Source organism: Vipera berus, assembly GCF_964194415.1.
Source record: "Vipera berus genome assembly, chromosome: 1".
Lineage (NCBI taxonomy): Eukaryota > Metazoa > Chordata > Lepidosauria > Squamata > Viperidae > Vipera > Vipera berus.
In genome coordinates, this window is record NC_138202.1 from 139,643,865 (window position 1) to 139,668,410 (window position 24,546).

Below are 24,546 nucleotides of genomic sequence, written 5' to 3' on the forward strand. Positions count from 1 at the left end.
CAATGAACATCAGATTGTTGTTATACAGATCTTTTGGCCACCTGAATCAGCACAATATACTTTACCCATAAAAAGAATCCCAAAATCTCTTCTCCTTTAAAAGAAATACAGAGAGCAACCATCAGATTCTTCCATCACATTCAATGAGAAAAACAATAAATAAACAGGAGAACTTCTCCCCCCAGCACTAATGGATCTCTCTAGCAGTATTCAAAATTCTCATCAATATATCCCATTGGCATTTTGTTTGTTTGTTTGCTTGCTTGCTAATTGACATGTTCATCTAAAGGAGCTGAAAGGCCTCAGTGCTCTTGTTTGTCTGCTACGTAGTTGAGTTTAGGAGTAAGCAGTACATGCTTCTCTCTTTCTGATAGCGCAAGTCACTGACACTTAAACTTGTTCATAACCACAAGTCTGCAGTCCATCTGCATAGCCCCATCTTGAATGCTATTTATGAGCCACATTGAGGCTGACACAAAAGACTGGGAAATGCCTAGAGGACATTTTATAGAAACGCATGTCATTGGACTTCTTGAACAGCTTTGAAGTTATGAATTTGTCTTTCCCTCCTAGCATCAGTAATGGAAAAACTGAAATCAATGTTCTAAGCGTTGGTGGTGGTTCAGGTGAGTCAAAATACAAAGATGTTATTTAGCATTCTGAATTATGGATGCTATCACATATGCAGGATGTAATATTACATTCAGTTTAGGTTTCCTATACTCAGGGCTTTTTTTCTCATAGAACGCTCAGAACGGTGTTCCGGAACCTTTTTTTTTTTGCAAAAAAAAAAAAAAATAAAAAAACCCAACCCAGCTCCCTTATTGGTTTTCCTAAGCCTATTGCAGGACTAGCAATCTTGGCTCTTTTTTATGACTCGTGGACTTCAACTTCCAGAAATCCTGAGCCAGCCATGCTGAGGAGAAAGGGAGAGGTTTCCAAGCTGAGCCATGCTGGCTCCGGAATTCTGGGAGTTGAAGTCTTTGAGTCATAAAAGAGCCTGCACTTGAGGAGGACATTAAAATTATTTACAGGATTACTTCTTTAGGAACTAAACTTTTAGAATCTAAAACACCTAATTCAGAAAAGCCAAAAGGAAAGAACCTCAGATTTTTCATCTGCTTCTGTCTTTTGGAAGGTAAAATTAGATAACAAAATAATCTATTTCTTATGTTAACATCTCTGCAATGAAATCAAAGGTAACAGGAAAGAAATGAGAAACATTTTTTCTCAATGCAATATGTCTAATTTAGCTGATTCTAGAAAAAAATAGTATCTTTTGTACACTCTTGAAAACTATTTTGAATCTAAACAATTCTTAAGAAGGAAATATTCTTAATTTGGACTTTACTTTTACTGTTTGGACTGTTGTGTGTTTTGAAAAATAGATTATTTAGAATCTAGTTATGTTGCACTTCAGTCTTTAAATAATTAACCTAGTATATACATAACAATATATGATGTTTTCCCTGGTGAGCTTAACATCAATAACAACATTTATTAAAAAGGCTAAAATAATTTCTGGGGGTATTATCTGTATAGTAAAATTTTGGACAAGCAGTGATCATGTTACATATGTGCATAAGCGTAGTCAGTAGCATATGCCTTTTTAAAAATATCAAACATGCAAAGAAAGAAAAATAAGTCCAAAATATCTGTATTACATCCAGAAATGCCAACTTTGCAACCAATATTTCTCATCCATAACTATGGCACCCTAAGGATATCTGCATACATGCAAATGTTTCTCTGGGATCAGTAACACAACAGGGATTGCTTTTTCCTTCCAGTAACATATACCTAAAACCAGTTTATTGCATTTGGCAATTTTACTAAAAAAATCTCATTCGTTTAATTTGAAATCAAGTGAAAAATTGATTTAAATTATTTTATTAAAACAAATTAATGGCAATTCTTTTATAAAAAGTTGCCTCAAACAAAATGAGTTTGACATGCCTGCTCTAGATAGGTGAATGCTCCAAAATAAATTCTAGACCAGGCCTGTACATGCAGCCTACCAAGCACCCTTGGACAGAGCACAGACTTTTTTTTTAAAGTAATAAAATCACCACCACTGCCCTGAAAGTCATGTTGCCTAGTGCCTCCATGGCTTACCATGACCACAAGCTCCAACACTGTAGATGCTCCTCTAGTCACCAAATCATTGATTAGCCCACCAGCATTCCTTTGCAGACCACAAAGATTTTTAATTTATCAGTGTGGGCCTTTCCTTTCTACAAGATAATAATAATAATAATAATAATAATAATAATAATAATAATAATAATAATAATAATAATAATAATAATGAGGTGGAGGAGGAGGAGGAGGAGGAGGAAGGGACCTTGGAGGTCATCTAGTCCAACCCCCTGCTCAGGCAGGAAACCCTATACCATTTCAGACAAATGGCTGGCCAGTCTCTTCTTAAAAACTTCCAGTGTTGGAGCATTCACCACTTCTGGAGGCAGGTTGTTCCACTGGTTAATTGTTCTAACTGTCAGGAAATTTCTCCTTAGTTCTAGGTTGCTTCTCTCCTTGACTAGTTTCCATCCGTTGCTTCTTGTCCTGCTTTCAGGTGCTTTGGAGAATAGCTTGACTCCCTCTTCTTTGTGGCAGCCCCTGAGATATTGGAACACTGCTATCATGTCATCCCTCACCCTTCTCTTCATTAAACTACACATACCCAATTCCAGCAACCGTTCCCTATATGTTTTAGCCTCCAGCCCCCTAATCATCTTTGTTGCTCTTCTCTGTACCCTTTCTAGAGTCTCAACAACTTTTTTACATCGTGGTGACCAAAACTGGATGCAGTATTCCAGGTGTGGCCTTACCAAGGCATTGTAAAGTAGTATTAGTACTTCACGTGATCTTGATTCTATCCCTCTGTTAATGCAGCCTAACACTGTGTTGGCTTTTTTGGCAGCTGCAGCACACTGCTGGCTCTTATTTAAGTGATTGTTCACTAGGACTCCGAGATCTCTCTCACAGTTACTACTATTGAGCAAGGTACCACCTATATTATACCTGTGCATTTGATTATTCCTGCCCAAATGTAGAACCTTACTTTTTTCACAACTGAATTTCATTTTGTTAGATAGTGCCCAGTGTTCGAGTCTGTCCAGATCCTCCTGTATCTTAAGCCTATCTTCTGGAGTATTGGCTATTCCTGCCAGCTTGGTGTTGTCTGCAAATTTGATGAGTTCCCCATCTATCCCCTCATCCAAATCATTGATGAAGATGTTGAAGAGCTGCACAGACCTTTTCTAGATTTTCCTCTTGCCTTTCCGAGTTAACTCCTTGGTCTGTCATTGAGCAAGAATTGACTTTGTAGGGAAGCATATTATCATTTGATGTATATTTAACATATGTTCTACCTTTATTTACCAATTATATAATATTTGTATGCAATCCACATGGCGAGGTTTGGGGAAACTTACAATAGAAAAAATATATTTTTAAAATCATAAGAGTAAAACATCGCCTGGCCCGCACCGCCTCCGCTGCTCGCATTGCGCAGCCCCGTCATATAGAGTGGGCTCTGCTGCTCCCACAGCACCAGCTGCGCTGGCTCTGGTCCCAGGGAGGGGAGCCCACTGCCAACACCCTTCGCACCTGTGATTGCAGCAGCACCCCCCCCCCACCCCCCGCCTCCTGCACCCTCCAAGATGAGAGTTCCGACACCTTTTTTTTTTTAGAAAAAAAGCACTGCCTATACTTGGAGGAGCTCAGAAATGATTTAAAATAGACCTCCTGACAAAATGATGTTCTACAAGGTGGGGATGAATGAGCAAAAAAGAGATAATGAGAATAACATGAAAATTAAATATATATATAGAACCAGACACTCTCAGACACAATGAGTTTGTTCAATATTATTCTGCAAACGCCTGAGATGTTGGCTAGCCAATAAGAAAAAAAGAATAGGATGAGGCTTTTCCATTTCTGATTCTGTATTTCATTTCTTTTGTGACAAATGACTTTAACGAAAGGCCTGGATAAGGCCAAAACTCATCTTAGTCTAGCATTTAGTTTCTCAGGGTGGCCAACAAGATTCTGTGGGATTTGTAGGTTCTTCAGGACTCACATTTCACTGGTGAAGGCCAAGAGTAAGGGAACGTTTGCCCAGCTTCAGTTGGTACAATAGTTATAATCCTTTCTGACCTAGTGGGCCCTTATGACAGTGACCTATGCCCTTATGACCCCAGGTTTAGACTAGTGTTGTGCACTTTATACAAGGCTGTCTTTGAATAAAGTCTAGAAAGCAAAGTGCAGTTGTACAAAAAGCAAGGATCCAGACAGTGAAGGTGATGTGTCACTTTAGCACATAGCACCAATGATATTGTCTGCCAGTAGGTTTCTAAATAATCTTCTGGTGCTCATCTACATGCCACAGCTCCAGGACCATTTCCTCTAACTAGACTTTTCCTATTCTGGACTATCATCCCAAGAGCAAATGTTTAGGGTCCCCAACCCATCAAACAAACAAACAAAGAAACAAATAAATAAGGGGTAGGAGGTAGAGTTTGGAAGTGGATCTTCTTGGTGGTGGCCCCAACACTGTGAAGCAAAACACTCCCTAAAGTTCATTTAGCCTCCATCTTGCAGGCTTTCCAAACAGGGTAAACATTCTTGTTCTGACAGGGGTTTGAGCAGTACTGATATTAGGTGGCTTTTTTGTTTTAATTGTTTTTAATTACATTTGTTTTTTCAAAATTATGCATTTTATTGGAAATTCATGGATGCTTGAGTTTGCTATCTATTTTACTTCTAGAATTTAGTTTTCTTTTATTTCATTTTCAAGTGATTGAGTCATTGGCTTAAGTCATAAATTATGGAAACATTTAAAGCCAAAAAAATGAATAAGAGCAATTAAACCTTATACCATCTTCCCTTACTCATGATGAAGAACTCAGTCCACACTGTAGCAGTAAAAAGAGATGCTGGCATCCTTATTTGTGAATAAGGATTGACCTCACTTTTTTTCTTCTGTTTTTGGAATGGTATGAGTTTTGTGGTAAAAAGAGCAAGATGAAGACTGGGTTGAGACAAAGACATAGGGCAAAATGGAGAAGGGATGTTAACTGCTATTCTATGGGTACCATAATTCTATGCATAAACTTTCTTGGCTCAAGAGAGCTACATTACATTTTGTGTAATAGATCAAGGATCCCATTCTGCAAGTGGCAGAGCCAGGACCCAGTGTTTGAGGTATCTGTGTGTTAAGGAATGAAATGGGTACCAGAGACTCTGCAAGACTTTTACCCACTAGCCCCCCTCATCAAAAAAGGGGGGCTCACCCTTTTGGAGAGCTGCCATATTGATCAAGAAAGGCCACTGTTTTTCACCCAAGTAAATCACCCATGTAAAGTCAAACCTTCCTTGCTATGAAACAAATATTTGCCTGTAGTTTTAAAATCAGTCTAATAATTCTAATATTTAATAGTCCTTAAATCAATGATAATCATTGAAATGGGCTCTTTAAATCCATACCATACCATTCCATACCCCAATTTTGTTATGTTATTCACTGGATACCATCAGCAGAAAGATTGCATGACTCATGAAAACAGTGATATTTATTTTTAAGCTTGTAGCTGACAACTGGAAAATAAGAAGCAAGTAACAGGATTTCAGATGACTAAGAATTTAGCCAGAATTGGCTATTTTATAGGATCCGATGAGCTCCATTATATGATCCCCATTCAACTATTAATGTCTGTGTGAAGCTACTTGTATGCAGCAGAAGTCAAGCTAAGAGTTACCAGACCTACATATGATAATTTAGCCCAGTTCCTAGGTCCTTTGTTATTTTTTAGTGGCAAGGTGTCTGGGCAGCAAAGAAGAAAATTGAGGATCACATGTAGAACATGGGATGCTAGTTGTTCAATATGCTCCAGAGTTTTGACAGATTTCTTATTCATTTGAATGATTTAAAATAATTTCAACTCTGCTACTGAAGAAGTCCTTCTCAGGTGTTCATTATACTAGTGTTTACAGTCAGTATGGAAAAGTTTGCAAGAGCACGCTGGCTGAGGAATTCTGGGAGTTGAAGTCCACAAGTCATAAAAGGGCCAAGTTTGAAGACCCCTGATATAGGGGGTCTCGCTTTAAATGGTCATATAAATAGTGAGGTAGTGTCATTCCCATCTATAAGAAAGTGTGTTCCTTTTACAGCTTATTAATATGGCCAACTCCATCCCTTTCTAATCACAGGAGACATTTACCATGTGGTAAAATAGTGACTCTATTCTAAACAATGTATTTCCTTGAAAGGTTTAATTGGTAATTTAATAGTGAACATAGTGGTAGCCCTTTAAAGGTAATTGTATCAGAGTCCTTAAATAATTTCTAGAGCTTTAACTGATAGTTGTCAATTGATTTTCAGGCTGCCAGGGAACTGGTTCTGAAATGCCCCAAAGCCCTTGTTTCCATATAAATAACTAAATGAACTCAATTAAGGTAGAGGATTAAATTACAAATCAGAGAATTTGAGGTGATGAGGAGCTTTAAAAATAACCGAGGGCAATGGATTAGTTTCTTGTGAAAGGGAATGAATACATTATCCAGTCGATCAATAAAAATATAAGACCTTCAGATGAGCTGATAACAGCTTCAGTTATCCCCAGTCAGCCTGACCATATTGGCTAGGAATGATGCACCTGAAGAGCACTAGGTTGCAATGGCTGCCTTAAGATAGTTCAATAATGATTGAATCGGGCATTTGCTTCCATCTTCTGCATGTAAGTTTAAGAGGCTCTTTGACCAAATCCAAGATAAATATAATGCTATCACATGCAGTGCCATCAGCATTTTATTTCTTTTTCTTTTCTGTTATAATGAATTGTTATTGCATTGTGACCTTAAGCCTCTGTTTAGAATTGGGTAGCACTGAATGGCTACCAATTATGAGTAGGTCTATCTGTCTACCTATTTCAGCCTCTGGGTATAATAGATCCATTCTACTTCTTTGTAAAGAATTGTATACATAGGTTGAGATGATGGACAGATGGATGGATGGGTCGATGGATCCTTATTGAAGGATCATAGTGTAAAGTATCTCCTAAAAGTGACACAAATGATAGATTTTGTTAAGCCTTTGTATGCATCTATGATGTAACAAACGTAGATTGGGAATCATGAATAATTTTGATCCCAACACATTGAAAAAGATCTTATAGAGCTAAGAATACATGTAAGAATACATGTAAGCGAAAATGATGAAAAATAATTTGTCTAGGAATAAAAATGCTAAGTAAACAAGGACAAGGTAGGAAAAAAATTGATGTCTGGTTTGGAAAAAGCAGATTTCTTTTTTCTCCTCCTCTTAATGAAGCACATAGTGAGAGATTAAAGTAGAACAAAGGTAATACTTCTATACACAAAATATAATAAAAATACATTTGCCATCATATGTGATGGCAGCAGACTTGGGATAGTTTTTAAAGTACATTAAACAAGTTCATTAGTATACAGCTATTAATGAGTAGTAATCATGGTGGTTCTTTTTCACCATCAGGATCAGAAGCAGATTGTTTCCCAATTCCATTTGCTGGTGTAACACCAGTGATAGAGTACTATTTTACTCACCTTTTGTTTGCCAGATTCATACAAGTTGTCAAAAGAATGGCTAACTACATCTTTAGTTTAGCCCAATATAGTCGTTCTAATATTCAGCCATCATAGTAGAATTGTCCTAATAATGATAGGATGTAACTTAATAGTTATAGAGCATTGCTTTTTATTTTTCATTCTCTGTATGCCATTTCGAAACTAACATTTGTACACGAACCAATTAAACCCACTTGGTTTCTTTGTTCTTCTTTGTGTCTTAGGAGAAATTGACCTTGAGATTCTTGCAAGATTACAGTCGGAATATCCTGGAGTGATCATTCATACTGATGTGATAGAACCAAATGCAGAACAAATAAACAGTTATAAAGGTATGCTTAATGCTGCAGCTTCTGCTGAGCACCACGTCATTGATCGGTTTGCCTCTTGGTGTTCTAGAATTCGTTACAGAAATAACATGCTATTGAAATGTTTCTCTGAAACATCCATTTATCACATTTCCACTGAAAGGGAGGAAGAGATACAGCATGATGTTTCTCAGCATGATGGCAAGCCAGAAGGTGCAAATCCCTGATTATGCGACAGCAAACACAATGCGGTATTAATGCTACTGAAATGAAAAGGGAAATTTTGCCCCGTTATTTGAAAAAAAGGGGGGGGGGATTAACTTTCTGAAACTTCAAGCCAGGACACAAATACTGGTTTTCCTCCATGAGTTGATATTAGCCAGGACGAGGCTGCTTTCTTGAGACCATTGGCGCTCTTGGAATTTTGAAAATCCTCCAAATAGGCTGCTATGCTGTCTGACATTCTATTATGTCCTACAATCTGAAAATCCTCACTTAGTGAAAAACATATTAGCTGGTTATTCTTGCCACCTTCCCAACTCCATTCCAACTGATTTCTGACTTTTTATAAGCAGGTAGGTAGCAGCCAAACAAAGGAAAATGCTCCCTATTTAACTTGTCAGGATGCCTATAAGGCTTTCTTAGAAATAAAGTGAAGCTAAAAGCTGGCATATGCCTTGCCACATGCTATTTTCTGCAAAGCCTTCTGCACTGCGGAGCTTGGTAGGTGCCAAGGGCGGTGTCCACAGACACAGTGGGTGCCACTAGGGATCACATTTCCTATTCTGCTACAAACTCTGTCTTCGTTTTACAAGGCTACCCATAACATGACATTAAGGTTGGCTACATACTTAGCAAAATTCACATTTCCATTTAGGGAAAGAGTTCCTCTCCTGTTGGTTTTCAAATCATCTTGGGTAGACAGCCCAGAATTTTTGACATCTTGATAGACGTTAGTTTTCTTCTCATTCTTCATTTTCCCACTGACCTTGTTATCAACTGTCTGATAATGAAATAAAAAGCAGTCTGGGGCATATTATCTTCACTGTTGATATAGATTACTGTAGAATGATGTCTGTGCTTAAAATGCACACTGAGTTTACCGTGGGCATAGAACCCAGGAACGGATAATGGAAGAGGACTCAGCAACAGCTGCGGCAGTTTTTAAAGTGAGAAATACTCACACCTAGACAGTACACGCATCTATAATGCACACCACATACGCTACTAAACCCAAAGTAATTACTACCGAGCAAGAAAAAATAATAAAGCACTGCTGAAACCAGAGATACATAACAAAATCATCACCCTGTTGCTGAATCTTGACAATGTCCCTAATGCTGCCCCATTTTAATAGCCTTTCTGAATGAGAAAACACTGCTTTACACTACAGGTAGCCTTTAACTTACAACAGTTCATTTAGGGACCGTCCGAAGTTACAATGGCACTGAAAAAAGCAACTTATGACCAGTTTCCACACTTGCAGTATCCCCAGGGTCACCTGATCAGATTTTTGACAGTTGGCAACTAGAGCCTATTTATGATAGCTGCAGTGTTCTAGGGTCATGTGATTCCCCTTTTGTGACCTTCTGACAAGTAAAGTCAATGGGGAAGCCAGACTCACTAACAACTTAACAATTGCATTGATTCACTTAATGGTTGTGGCAAGAAAGGTCGTAAAATGGGGCAAAACTCACTTAAGGTTTTGGTTTAGCATCATTCTGGGCTCAGTTTGTGGTCATAAGCCAAAGGCTACCTGTACTAGAGAGGAAAGAACCTGCCATAGAAAAAAACATTATCTCCGGCCCATCCCATCTTGCCCCTTTACAAATAGTGGCACTTTACAAATAGGCAAACTTTCCTGGGGTGAGTAAATGGAATGGGCTATTTCTTCCTGAAGGAGGTTTCCTGGAGAAACCTGAAAGTCCACTCTTATAGGTAAAAAATAGCATTTTATATTGAATCCAGAAGCTCATTGAAGCCTATAAAAGCACGTCCAAGACCTGGGTTATTTGGCAATAGCATTCCCCATAGCCTTCCAAACTATCTTCAAAGGCAGGCCCATGTAAAGCACATTTTAGTAATGTGGTGTCCAGTAGGAAATAATAAAAAAGGTGTAGGTTAGAGGGGAGGAATAAGCAAATAGAGAACATTTCTCATCTTCACAGGGAGGTTTCATAATCAGATCCTTGAGAAAAGTAATATTTCATTTTCTGCATTAAGTCAGCGTCTGTGATATTCTGAATGCTCTCTGCATGGACTCAGGACTTCAGATCACGTAACAGAACCCAAAATAATGGAATCGCGGTTGAAACAGCCTTGCAGCATCAGTGATGGAGATCTTTATTGCTTTCGGAGCGAGAAGGAAGCCATGTCCTTTACGAGTTTTCAGAGACAGAGCAAGCAAGCACTGTCCCCTTGCACTGGAAATCAAGAGAATATTGCAATCAAGAGAATACTCCAATTGTCTCAATGTCCCTTAGTTTTCAAGATGACCCTGAAACCAGAACGGATTTCACAAGGAAATGTCAAATTATAGCATAGTGGGATTAAGCTCTAGGTCAAGTTTAGGGAATCTGTGGCTTTTTCAGTTTTTATGAAATTACAACTTGTATTAGCTACACCACAATGGCTAATTGTGCAAGATACTAGGTATTGTAATTTCATAACAACACAAAGACTTCCGATTTTCATCTTTCTAGAGTCAAACCAAGCTTCCAATATATATAATTTTTAAAGCCAGATTTAGGTTATATAAAAATACTGAAGTGTAGTAATCTTATCTCATCTTAAATATTAGTAGTTTTATGGTAAAACCTTTTGGGCATTTTCACCTCCATTTACTTTAAATCATGTTTTTCAAAAGGAGATAATATGAATACATTGTTGGTCTATATTGAAGTCATGCAGGTATCAGAGATCTAGACCAGATTCTAGAAATATAGCAAAATGTACATCCTCTATATTAAAACGAACTGAAGAGAGCAGCCCAGAACTGGTCTCACTAATGGCATCAATGTCATATTAAAAATATATGACTTTCAGCTGCTTTAAAAAAGACTGAAATAAAAATGTATTCCATATTTGCAAATGAGATAAACTGTGGAGCTATCACATTTCAGAATGTGTTGCAAAGGCATCAGATCTCAAGAACATAAAGTTCACTTGGCACAAGGAGACATCCCTGGAATATGAAAATCGAATTATGGACAGCAAAGAGATGGGAAAATGGAATTTCATCCATATGATCCAGGTAGAATGAAGCATGGCCAGACATTACATTAATGGTCTACTTTTCGTGCATGGTGTGTTACTTTACCATTATAAATTTGCTCTTCTTATTTATAAACTATTTTCTCTCTGTATGTAGTTTTAGCTTCCCAACCTGATAGTTATATTGCTTTGTAGTATTAGGGGAGACGTAACTCAACATACAGAGAGGAAAATTTTGCAAATGTTTAAATTACTAAATATGCAACTTATTTGAATATGTCTGCAAACCCATTTCACCTTGAAATGATTCTTCTCATTGTTAGATGCTGTATTATGTAAAAGACATGCCAGCTACCATTAGGTTCTTTCATGGCCTCTTGGAACCTGGGGCCAAACTCCTCATTATTCTTGTTTCAGGTAAGTTCAAACCTGAGTCCTAAAATATCCGATTTGTGTAGTTATATTGCAGGTAGTCCTCAACTTACCACAGTTTGTGTATTGACTGTTCAAAGTTACAGCAGCACTGAAAAAAGTGACTTATGACCATTTTTCACACTTATGACCATTGTAGCATCCCCATGATCACGTGATCAAAATTCAGACACTTGGCAACTGGTTCATGTTTATGACGGTCTCAGGGTCTCGTGTGATCATGTGATCAACTTTTGCGACCTTCTGACAAGCAAAGTCATTGGGAAAGCCTGATTCACTTAACAACTGTACTCATTTAACAAATACAATAATTCATTTAATAACTGTGGCAGGAAAGGTCATAAAATGAGGCAAAACTCACTTAACAAAGTCTCACTTAGTAACAGAAATTTTGGGCTCAATTGTGGTTGTAAATCCAGGACTACCCGTATTTTTTTATGTAGTATTGAACTAGTCCATAAGGTGCACTATATAAAAAGATTACATTGGACACCAGGAAGAAATTAACAGATGTGTGTAGCAAGATGTTATTCTATGGCAGAAGTGGGGAATTAATTTTCCCAAGGGGCCACATCAGAAACTGGGACTAATTGTGGAGGGCTAACCAGGTGGATAAACATGCATACATGCACACACATATGTAAAAAAACTAGCCTAGTTATTTTTCAACTGTTTAAACTTTGATCCAGAAACTGACATATGAAGCCATAACCATAGCCATAGCACTTAGACTTATATACCCCTTCATAGTGCTTTACAGAGGTTTACAGAATCAGCATATTGTCTCCGACAATCTGGGTCCTCATTTTACTGACCTCGGAAGGATGGAAGGCTGAGTCAACCTTGAGCCGCTCAGAATCAAACTCCTGGAGTGATCAGTGAGTTACGCTGCAGTACTGCATTCTAACCACTATGCCACCACCATCCAGCTTTTCCCCATGTGCTCTCTGTCCCATAGTACATTTAGTCATGTTTCTTTGAAAGTAAGACTCAGATATGTCGCCAGGTATGGTGCTCCCCATGTAGATAGTGAAAACCAGATTATATTAAAATATTAGTTTATTTGCTGATCTTTCATTTTATGGATATAAAGAGTGACCTACAAATAACATTATAAAGTGACTGTATCAATATAAAGATAACCCCAAATAATTCATCAGCCCCATTGAACTCAAAATATATTTATTGAGTACCAGAGGAAAAAGAGGAAAGGCACAGGGTCTGAAACACTTAACTCAGCGGGGGGGTGGGGAGGGGGAAATCCAATTTCCATTAATGAATTCATTCATGTGTTTACAGATTTTTTCAGAATGGCACCCATAACACCTGACTGCATGTGGCATTAAGCAAATAGCTAGAAAGTTCTCTCCAGCTATTTGGCTGGCTCATTTCCATATTATAACTCCTCATTTCATCCAAGATTGTGGTGCTGGGTAAAAAGCCCACAGTAGGATGGTGACGCTTGAAACCTGAATAAGAAAGATGTATTCAGGTTATCTGAAAAATGAAATACCAAAAATTGTGACAATGAAGCATTTGTTTTTATATAGAATAGAATAGAATAGAATAGAATAGAATAGAATAGAATAGAATAGAATAGAATAGAATAGAATAGAATAGAATAGAATAGAATAGAATAGAATAGAATAGAATAGAATAGAATTGGAAGGGACTTTGGTGTTCTTCTGGTCCAGCCCTCTTCTCAAGCAGGAGAACCTATACCATCTCAGACAGGTGAATGTCTAGTCTCTTCTTAAAAATCTCCAGTAATGGAGCGCCCATGATTTCTGGGGATAAGCTGTTCCACTGGTTGATTGTCCTCACTGTCAATAAGTTTCTCCTCAATTCCAGGTTGCTTCTCTCTTTGATCAGTTTCCAACCATTGTTTCTCATCCTTCCCTCTGGTGCTTTGGTGAACAACCTGGCCCCCTCTGCCTTGTGGCAGTCCCTCAGATACTGGAACACTGCTATCATGTCTCCCCTATTTCTTCCTTTCTTTAGACTAGCCAAACCCAAGTCCCGTAGCCGTTCTTTGTATGTTTTAGTTTCCAGGCCACTGATCATCTTGGTTGCTCTTCTCTGAATTTTTTCCAAACTCTCAACTTTTTTTTGTGATATGGTGACCAAAACTGGCTGCAGTATTCCAGGTGTGGTCTTACTACGGCTTTATAAAGCGATAATATTACTTTGCGTGATCTTGATTCTATGCCTCTAGCCCTGGGTGAATAAAGCAAATAATATTTTTAAGATTAGTGCCTAATGCAACTCTTACGGGTACAACCAGTGAAAGTTAAGCACTTTCAGGTTTCATTGATTTGACAGTTTGCATCTGTTACTCTCGGGTTTATGTTGTGAACAGAACAATATGTACACAGGAATGAGGGCAGGGATGGAAAAGAGAGTTGGGGTTATCAAATACCGTTCACAAAATAGCAGCCTACTAATACAGAGGAATTATCATGGCAGCATCTACATAACCCAACTCAATTGAATTCCAGGCTACCCATGAACACAAATACACACTTTCTCTAGATTTTTGAAAGAGTTTTTTTATCTGGTCATGTTTTCAGTGAAAACAAAAAACAAGATTTTTGTCGAATGCTTAACCTGTTGTAGTGAAACATTGCCCTTTAAGGTGGAATATCCAAATTAGGGACTATTTCTCATCTCCCTAACTTCAGCCATATGGTTATTCTTGTAAATAAAGAAAAAATATGAGTCTAAAACTTTTTTTAAAAAAAATCACATACATATATACACAGAATAAGAAATGATAAAGGGCATCCTTATATTCAAACCACAGAGACATGTATACAAAAGAGGTACCGTAAAGAAACAAGACATCTTGTGCACCAGACTCAGGGCTTTTTTTCTCATAGAACGCTCAGAACGGAGTTCCGGCACCTTTTTGGGATGGAACCTTGTAGGGTAGGCAAGGCGGGTTGTATGACATGTGTGAGTTCCGGCACCTTTTTCTTTTACAAAAAAAGCACTGACCAGACATATGCCTGGGCCACATCTTTGTGGACAGAAGATACATCATTGAACACCCTTTCCTCTTAATATGTGCATGTTAAAAAGCTAGTTCATCAGGGAAAAGACCATATTAGATATCAAGTGCTGACTTTATACTTACGAGAGAGATGTGGTATTAAAGCTGTTTTCAGAATAATTAGTTATACAGTAAGTACCTGGGTGCAAAACATATCTATACAAGCCAAATTTTATATTGATAATCCACCTTCTGCTAGTATGTCTTGAAGCACCTGAAGAGAAAGGGGACCTTTTACAAGAAATTAGAAAAGGAAAAAGAAAAAAAAATGGGTAAATTTACCCTGACCTAATTTTGAATATTTTAGTTATAGATTTTTTAAAAACTCAAAACATTTTGCTGCTCCAAGTTTGGCACTCTTGTTCCATTTCTCTCTTCTCCAGCATACTTAGCATACACAAGGAATGCAACAGGCAGGTATGCATAAACTCTAAGTCAGGGGTGTCCAAATTTGGCAACTTTAACACCTGTGGACTTCAACTCCCAGAATTTCCCAGCCAGCATGGACACCTCTGCTCTCAGCTAATTGAATCTAGGGCACCTATCTGAAAATGTTTATGGGGCCATCCATTGGAACTGAGTTACACCCTTGTGTAATTTTTTTTCTGCCAGTAGTTCCTCACCTGAGTAAAAAATAGCAAAAGAAAGAAAACAGCCAAAGACAATCAGTTAAGGAAAAGATGTGAGATTCCATCATTCAGAAAGAATAGTGTGATGTTCAATAGAGTAGATAAACACCAAAAGAGGTGAACAAGCAGAGGAACAGAAGAAGCCTTTGCTAAAATAAGACTTTCCTGAATGTAGTCAATAAAACAACATCTAGCACCTTTGTACCAAGTTTTATGTGAAAGTTCTCTGGTGCTACTCATACCGATTCACCTGTTCCCAGTGAGTTGTGCTCAGTGTGCTGTTTGCCTCCTCGTCTGACAAAATAGTATACAGTACCATGTGAAATGGAGAGTAGGAATCTGATAAGAAACACGGGGGACATCAGATCCGCCCATATTTCAATTGTCTGTGAAACCAGGCCAGCCATGAAGAAAGTTATAGGGTTGTTTTTAAAGATAATATCCTCCTCTCACAGCCAGTTTGCCACAAAGTCTTAAAAAACACCAGTCTAGCGCCATATGTTGCATCTACAGGGAGTGATTATAATAATGTGCCAGTCAGGTAGTGTATAATTGCTCCATTTCAGAAATGGCATTGAGTCACACAACACTGACACCAGCGCATTCCTTGCAATTAGTGCTCGGCATTCATTTCCCACCACTGGGGGAGGGAGGGAGAGACAGGGAAAGAATAAATAACACAAATTTGTTGTGTGGCATCCATTTAAAGCTGACAATGTTTATGTTTCCAAAAGAAACTCTTTCAAGACAGACTGTTTTCCTTCAAAAAGAAAAAAAAGGCAGACATGTAGCTTTATTAACATTGGGGATTTGCAGTCATACTTCTCAGCAGGCCCTCATTAGTCCTGAATTTATTGCTTTCCTATCCAAAGGGGCCAGGAGCTTTGGCTTTTTATAAATGATTCACATCAGAAATGCTGAATCATGCCACCAAGGGTACCAAATAAATGAATTAGCCTGGTGCCCCTTCCTACTGTTCCTGCTAATATATTTCTCTTTCTCTTTGTCTCTCTTTTTCTGTGGTATCATATGTATACCTAACATGCGGCCAATTTTTTAAAAATAAAAATAGCTCACGTTTCACTGCAAGGGGTTGCAAGCTGGGTGATCTAAGATTGCCAAGCATTTTGAATAACTTGGGACATGTTTATACTAAAATTTCATGAGTTTGATGGAGGCCTCCTATCCTGTCATCTTGTCATTCTATGCAACTTCATGAAAACTACATTAAAGTCTCATGTAGCCGGCTTATTTTAGGCCTACTCTAAATCAAGATGATCCTTTGTTAGAAGATTGGTATCATCTTGCATCCCAGTCTCCATAGAGGCTTCTGAATTAATTACAATTGCCTACGTAGGGAGCATATTTAAGTCGATCTCTCAACTAAATCATACAAAAGTTAATTAGATTTCAATTAATCATTACTGAATTTGTACCTTGATGTATACATTTACTAAATGGACTTCTGTTCCAGTAAACCTCCAGGATTAGGCTGAATGTACTATTTTCCTGCTTTAATTGACTTTCACGAACCTTTACCAAATTTTGGGAATTAAAGTCTAAAACATCAGGCAGGAGAAAGCTGACATTGTCTCTATCAAAATACTTGTTTATACGATTTCAGCCTCAAATTTTGAAATATAGTACACAGTCCCCAGACTCCATTTTAAAGCTGATATTTTCAAATTATGTTAAACAGGGATCACAGCTGGTCCTTGAGTTATGACCATGAAGGCACCTGCCCATCACAGATGTAAGTCATGACAGTCATAAAGTGGCTGACCCATGATACTGACCTAATTTTATGACCTTTTTTGCAGTGATCGTTAAGTGAGGCAGTGGTTCACTATGGGTGTGGTTTTGCCAAAAATGGAAATAAATGTTTTTTGGCAAAACCATTGTAAAATGTGATCATGTGATTGTGGGATGCTACAAACTGCTGTAAATGCAGTCTGGTTGCCAAGTTTCTGAGGTACAGTCACATGATGTGGGGGAGCAACCATTGGAATTTTGAATCTGGGTTGTGAGTACCCCCAGGGAGGTCCATTGTAACTTCAAATGGTCACTGAGTGGACTACCTGTATTTCCTATAAATAGAAATGGGAATGCAGCTTTGAAGTTCAGGTTCTCTCCTGTAACAAACAAACAAACAAACACACAAACACACACACACACACACACACCGTTTCCACATGTTCTTGTTGTTCTTCCAGACACATAAATAGCCATCATTGTAAGAAATCAATTTTCCATCCTTCAGAAATGATATATTTTGATGAGATACCCAAGAAAAGGCAATTGTTGTTTACATAATCACTTATCCCAAAATCTTTCCCTCAACATCTAACTTGATTGCAGATTCAATCAAGATGACTTTAAATCTGAATAAATGTAAACTAAAGTCATTTATCTTTGGCAAAGTCAAGAGCACTTGAGAGAAAGGGAGGGAGGGAGAGAGAAAGAGAGAGAAAGAGAGAGAGAGAGAAGTGTGAAAACACCCAAATCCTTTTCCCTCTTTTAATAAAAGCATTTTATTTTAAATGTACATTTACAGTAGTTATGTGTGGTGATCAAAGCCTTCCACCACTAGAATGATTTCACTAGCCACCATAGGCAATTGCTTCCAAAGTGGCTGTTCAGCCCAGCTCTAAACCTGTTCTTCTGGACAATTTGGAGATTTATCAACCAGTTTCTGATTTATTTTTATGGGGTGGTGAGGAGTCAATCATGAGATCATCTCTGGCCTCAGTGATGATCATTTGTGGTTGGAAATAAATGTCAGCTTCTAAATTATGTACAAAGCTTCAGCAGCATTGAGAGAGATTGAAAAGAGGAAGAGGTCTCCTTGAAAATATACGTATAACCATCCCAATTCCAGAACATGTAATGCCACCCCTGTTCATTAGGGATAATGTTCATAAAGAAGGCCCTCTAATTGGTTTGCATATTGAACCAACTTGGACCCAGATTTGGGATTTGTGCCTGCAAGTGTCAAAAAGACAAGGTATGTGGCAACTTTCTTATTTAAAACCCTCTCTGGTTTCAGCCTGGCACATTCCTTTTTCCCCAATAACTTGTGGCCAAAATCTTTTCTTTTTCTTGTTATTCCACCCATATTTTGCCTCACGTTAAATCTGTGCAGACTGTCTCTGGTACTCCTGCACCCATGATTTTCTTCTGATTTCTCCACAAAATTGATCTTTTCCAGTTAAGAATTAAGATGCCTGCCTGATCCGATGCTATTTGCTACTTTCTCAGTTTTTCTCTCTTCTGTGGGGCTATAATCACTCTTAAAAACCCATAAAGAGCATGGCCACTGAATAAGATTGCCAGGAATTTAGGGACTTACAATGCAAACACATCTGGAAGGAACAACATGAGGGAAATGAACCTGAACTGGATTTGATAGAATGAAATTTCACTGCTTTGGTTTTTCTTTCTGTTTCAAGCCCTGGGTTTAAAATGTGGGAAATCCATTCATTGCAAATTACATGTATAACCCAGAAAAAGAAACAATAAATAACAGCTTAATCAAGGAACCACCAAAATAATTCTCAACGACACTGACAGGGCAAGCTTCAAGTATACAAACAGACAGCAACCCACCCCCATCTCTTCTAAAACTGATGATGTTACCTAGTTAGGTAATGAAATGTCTGCAGGAAAACAAGCAAGCTCAGAGAGCACCAAGGATCCTACAGTTGAACCCTGAGTTATAAACATTCTCTTCTACTGGAACATGTATAATACAAATAATTTGTCACTTACATGTTTGTGATACTGTTTATTTGGCAGGACGCAGTGGCTGGGCCAAATTGTGGAGGAAATACGGTCCTCATTTACCTCCGAATGATCTTTGTTTATATATTTCTTCTGCTGATGTTGAAGAGATGCTTGATGGTTCTGGACTGAAATATCAATCATATGAGCTTCCATCACACTTGGACATTACGGATTGCTTTAATGAAGGAAGCAAAACTGGTGAACTTTTGCTTGATTTTTTGACAGAAACCTATAATTTCAGTAAAACTGCCCCTCTTGATCTAAAAAATGAACTCATTGAAGATCTTAAAAAGCCTGAATACAGTGAAAGGAGAGGTGACAAGTATTTTTTTAATAACACCCTGAGTGCAATAATGATTGAACATTAAAATGGAGAGGCTTACTTACACACCTAATATCACTATGAACTTGTTTAGTATTTTAATAACTGGGTTGTATGTGAAACCTGAGACAGATAAAGACAACACTCAAGTGAGATATAGTATTTTGTGCCTCACATTAGAATTGTTAAGAGTATAGATATGTGTTTGCAATGTTGCAGTGGGACACCTTATTAATAAATTAAAACTTACCTTATTGGGCTGCCTATCATTATTCCTATGTGAAGGTCCTATGTTGAGATGATGAATCAGATGTTGAAAAGGCAAAAGTCTATATTCATCTGGTTTATCAAGAAGGTATGGTTGATTCATTCATACATCTAATGAAAAAGTGCCTCAATGTCTTTCAAATGATGATTACTTTAAGATTCTTTTCTTTAAGGATCTGTATGACACATATGCTAAAATTATGCAGTTACTTTGGTTCTACCTTTAAGCATCTGACTCTTTTAAAAGAACCTAGGAAGCAAGCCAGGTCTCTATAACTACAGGACAATAAGCTAGTGAGAAGTGCAAAATATTCCTTAAGTTGACTTGGTGCCAAGACATGAATGATGAGCCCTTTAAATTGTACTCAAAAGCCTGTTGGTAATCAGTGCTGGACTCTCAACCCAGGGGGTAATGTATTCCTACTGATGAACTCCAACTATCAAACTGGCTGTTGCATTCTGAATCCACGTAGTCTTTAAGGGCAGGGCCATAAACAGCTTGTTACAGTAGTCCAGATACTGTAGGTGATAAAAAGAGCATGAATCACTGTAGCAAGATTCTCTCCTCCCAGGTGAGACTGAAGCTGACAGATCAGTTCCATGGCCACTACCTTCAACTACTGGAATTGCTGGAACTTCAAATCACAGACCTCTTCCTCCAGGGGTTTAGTGGCTTAAAGATGGTGGAGATGTTCTCTGTTCTGGCAGTTCGAATCCTAGCACCAAGTGACAGAGTGAGCTCCCATCACTTGCCTCAGCTTCTGCCAACCTAGCAGTTTGAAAATATGCTACATGCTAGTAGATAAGTAGGTACCAAATGTGGGGATGGTCAGACCTCTGCCGATGCTGCCTATCATTATTGGAGCAGCTTTGGAGGTGAGAGAAAGTCCCAAATGACACCAGAGGACATCACTCATCTTTCTAGTGTGGAGCTAGTTTGTCACCTGTTGTGCACCCTGGATAGCACACAATCACGAACTAGTGGAATAGCACTGTTCAGCAGCCAAACAACTACTGTACTATTATGCTGTACTATAGTCTCCTGGCTAATTGTACCATTGCCATATTCTAATAAATTAATTAATTCCTCCAGCAGTATTGTTTTCCTATCAAGTGTCAACACTGGAGCAAATAGAGAACCTTGATGGAAAACAGTTCCTCCATCTTGATAAGATTTAACTTCACCCTGTATCACCTAACACAGGCAACAGCATTGTCAGCCTGACCCCAAAGTAGCAATGTAAAGCTGTGTATCAACCATGCATTGATAATACTGAACTCACAGCTTTAAGTAGAGATAGTCTTTGCTCTATGATCATTTGGTTAACAACCATTTGAACTTATCCTGTGCTGGATAAATGATGGTTACAATTGATCCTCAGAGTTCTGGCCACGCCAGCATCCCACAGTCATGTCACAACAAACTGGGTGCTTGACAACTGGTTTGACAACTGGTTTCAGTGCCTGAAATTGTTTAATCACCATGTGTAAACACCATTTGCAAGCTTCCCTGCCAGCTTCCCCAGAAAGTCTTGGTGGAGCAGTGGGCTAATGCCTCCTTAAGTAACACCAGCTGCCTGCAATTATTGCAGGTTCGCATCCCACCAGGCTCAAGGTTGACTCAGCCTTCCATCCTTCCGAGGTAGGTAAAATGAAGACCCAGATTGTTGGGGGCAATTAAGCTGACTTTGTAATAATGCTGCTTGGGGGGTGTATGAAAGCCCTAATAAGCAGGCATATACATAGAATGAAGGCTACTGCTAAGCTTGTAAGCCGCCCTGAGTCTTCAGAGAAGGGCGGGATATAAATGGAATTTAAAAAAAAAAAGTCAATGGAGACAGAAGATTGCAGGTTGCTAGGGTAAATCTACCCACTTACCAGTCTCTCTGTGTTTGCACCATGTCAGCACCATCTTTTGAATGTCAAAAGAGAAGTATTTTCTGAAAGATATCTATGTTACTTTAAAGCAAAGATAATGGATTCTTTCTATATCTATATCTATATCATATCTATATCTCTATCTATCTCTATCGATCTATCTAGAGAGATAGTTAGACTGATAGAGATAGGTAGGTAGGTAGGTAGATAGATAGATAGATAGATAGATAGATAGATAGATAGATAGATAGATTGATTGATTGATTGTTGACATGACTCCTATAGGTTTACAGAAATAAGGCACATGTTGCCATAGTAGAGAATATATACAGTATATAAATCATACTTGAATTGTTGAGGTCTTGTTGTTCTCTGACCTTGTTTCTGTTCTTGTAGATATTTCATGACCAGTTTGGGAAACATTATCAGTGCATGGGGGAGTGAGCTTTCTGGCTGTTTCTATATGGTAGCTTGTCTTATCAGTCTTGTCTGGGACACTGTTTCTTCTTTGATTGCTTTTTTGGTGAAATATTGCTTCTTCTTTGATTGTTCTTGTTTATCTGATTGCTGGTTGCTGCTTGTCTGGGTGCTGGTCGATAGATATCTGATGAGGAAGGTAGTGTTTGCTTCTTTCCTTGACCTTTCCTGCTTCTTTTCTTGAATGGTTTGTAGTAAGAGCTTATCTCAGCGTGTCTCTTAATGACTGATTCACAGAGTGTAAGACATCTAGGAATTTCCTTGCATTTTTGGTCTAAGATGTCTAGTTTCCCAATTGAAAATGTGGTTTAAATTATCAGTTTGTTGTGAAATTAAGGAGTTTTCATTGTGTCTTTTGGCTATCAGTTGATGTTCATGGATATGTTCTTTTTTCATGAGCAACTGTTCTTCTTTTCTGACTTATCACATTATGATTAGGTCACAGAGGGATTTTCTGATTTGGTTGTCTAGTTTCTGTAAAGGGTTTGTATTTATAAGATTGTAGGTTTCCTTGTCATTCAGCGCCTTTTTTGCTTTTTGGATGCAAAATGGTTTTTTTTTCCTTTTGAAAACTGTGGTTGGGCAGTTGGGAGGACAATGATGGTTTGATCATTTGTTTTTAGGGCTGCCTTTTCTGCCCTGAATTTATTCTGTTTCCTTATATGTTTGGTCAAAGGAATAGATCCATCCTTCCTTCCTTCCTTCCTTCCTTCCTTCCTTCCTTCCTTCCTTCCTTCCTTCCTTCCTTCCATTTTGAATGAGGTTCCAAGGACTGCAAAGAATTGCAGTTGGTGTATTTATCATATGTTTATTCCAAATTGATATAGCCTTCTAACTCCAATGGTGCTGGTTGGTATTCTTTGTTTTAGCTCAATCCTTTATGGAGGATGTTGTGTTCTAAGGTAGATAAGAATGACTTACCACTCATTCAGGTTCAGATTCATCTTGGGACATTTGAATCTTGTGATCTGAGATCATGAACCCATCCAGTGCAGCAGTCAACATTATTAGCTTCAAAGGATACAGTTTTAAAATTGTCAGGAGAAGGTTTATACTTTTAAAAGCCTTCCTGTAGGAAACGTTGAGTCCTAAAGGGTATACAAAATTTCTCCAGTTGTTTGGAGGATTTAGCAAAGTGGATTAGTTCACAAATAAAATGTGGAGGGGGGGAATTTTCTCTTCCAGAAAGGAAAAAAATTGATTGCATGCCAATTTTCATGCCCTGCCATTGACTGATAGGTGACGTTTCCTATGTGGCTGACATTTTTTTATCCTGGAAATGAATAGACAAGGAACTCAAGGGAGGCTAGAAACAAAATATTGTTTAGCCACACAATAAGCATTCCTTCAACAAGATGGTAACACAGAATCTACAGGAGGAGAGGCTGATTTCTCCTTTTTCTGGATGAAAGAAAATCTTACTACTATTTTCCCACCTTTAATGTCCTGCTATCGCTGTGGATGCAAAAAAATGTGCACAAGTATAGGGTTAAGAAGTTTTATGTAGCATTTGAATGAGTCTTCTTTCTTTTTTTCTTTTAGTTTTTTTTATATATATTCAATATTACTAAGGTTTGTTTTATCCTATATAAGCTAGAGAGTGATGGATTTTAGAGTTTATGGTTGTTAGTATATGGTTGTTTATGATTGTTTTTTTATATACCTTGTATTTAGCTCTGGGAAGTCGGGGGGGGGGAGGGGGGGAGGGGGGAGAGGTAGGGGGGAGGGAGAAGGGAGGGGGAGGGGGGGTTTTAAAGGAAAATTGTATGTTAAAACTTTTCAATAAAAAAAAATGTGCACACACAAGCACAAAACACACAGAGAAAGTGTTAATAATTCTGCTTCCAATTAAATTTTGGTGACCACTTTCATAGTCCTCTTTCATTCTGTATTTCTCTCATTAATATAGATCTGAAAGTGAAGTGCTGCTGGTTCCATTGGTGAGGGGGCATTGGATAATAGCGTATGCCTTATTTCCTTAGGCACAAAGTACATAGAACTTAATATTTTCATGTAATGGTTGGCTATATACTGCAGAATTAAACAAAGCTTTATTTTAGCCATTAAAGGTCATATTTTGTTTTGCCCTGCCCTTGGTGGGACATCTGTGTAGAATAGGATGATCTTTCTCACCTTCAATCCAATTAATCTGGAGAAAGAGATTTTTTTAAAATTTTTTTGAAGATGGTCTCATTGCCCCTTGATATAAACAAGGACTCTTCAACTATGATGCTCTCATTCTTGGCAAGAAGACCAAGCACACCAAAATAAAATAGAGCTGTCCTCCTTGCCATTGGAAAAATGTAGTAAGATGAAATCTTTGAAAAGCAGATATGCTTAATTATGTTTCATAGCCCTACATAAGCTACTTAGGATCGTCCATGGGAAGAAACTTCCATGGAGACTTTCAACTGTTTGTGTGTATAGTGCTCCTCTGGGGTTTCCTGACTGGCAGAAGAGCCAAGGGGGTCTTTCTTTGTCTTACTTCATTATTCAATACTCACAATTATTCTTTGATTGCTGTCTAATGTTATATTATTGTCATTTTCATCTTCTGCCTTGCAATAATAGCAATAA

The 24,546-nt window shown here is 38.1% G+C and overlaps 1 protein-coding gene across 1 annotated transcript in view; it reads left to right on the plus strand.

Annotated features, from left to right (window-relative positions):
• The window catches only part of HNMT (histamine N-methyltransferase), a 28,031-nt gene extending 8,440 nt beyond the window's left edge, over positions 1-19,591 (plus strand). Inside the window, exons 3-7 of the mRNA XM_081315441.1 lie at positions 574-626; positions 7,833-7,940; positions 11,039-11,169; positions 11,453-11,546; positions 19,038-19,591. Coding sequence (XP_081171567.1) covers positions 574-626; positions 7,833-7,940; positions 11,039-11,169; positions 11,453-11,546; positions 19,038-19,393 — 742 coding nt within the window. The 3' untranslated portion in view covers positions 19,394-19,591. The remainder of the gene's footprint in view (positions 1-573; positions 627-7,832; positions 7,941-11,038; positions 11,170-11,452; positions 11,547-19,037) is intronic.
• The last annotated feature ends 4,955 nt before the right edge of the window (positions 19,592-24,546 follow it).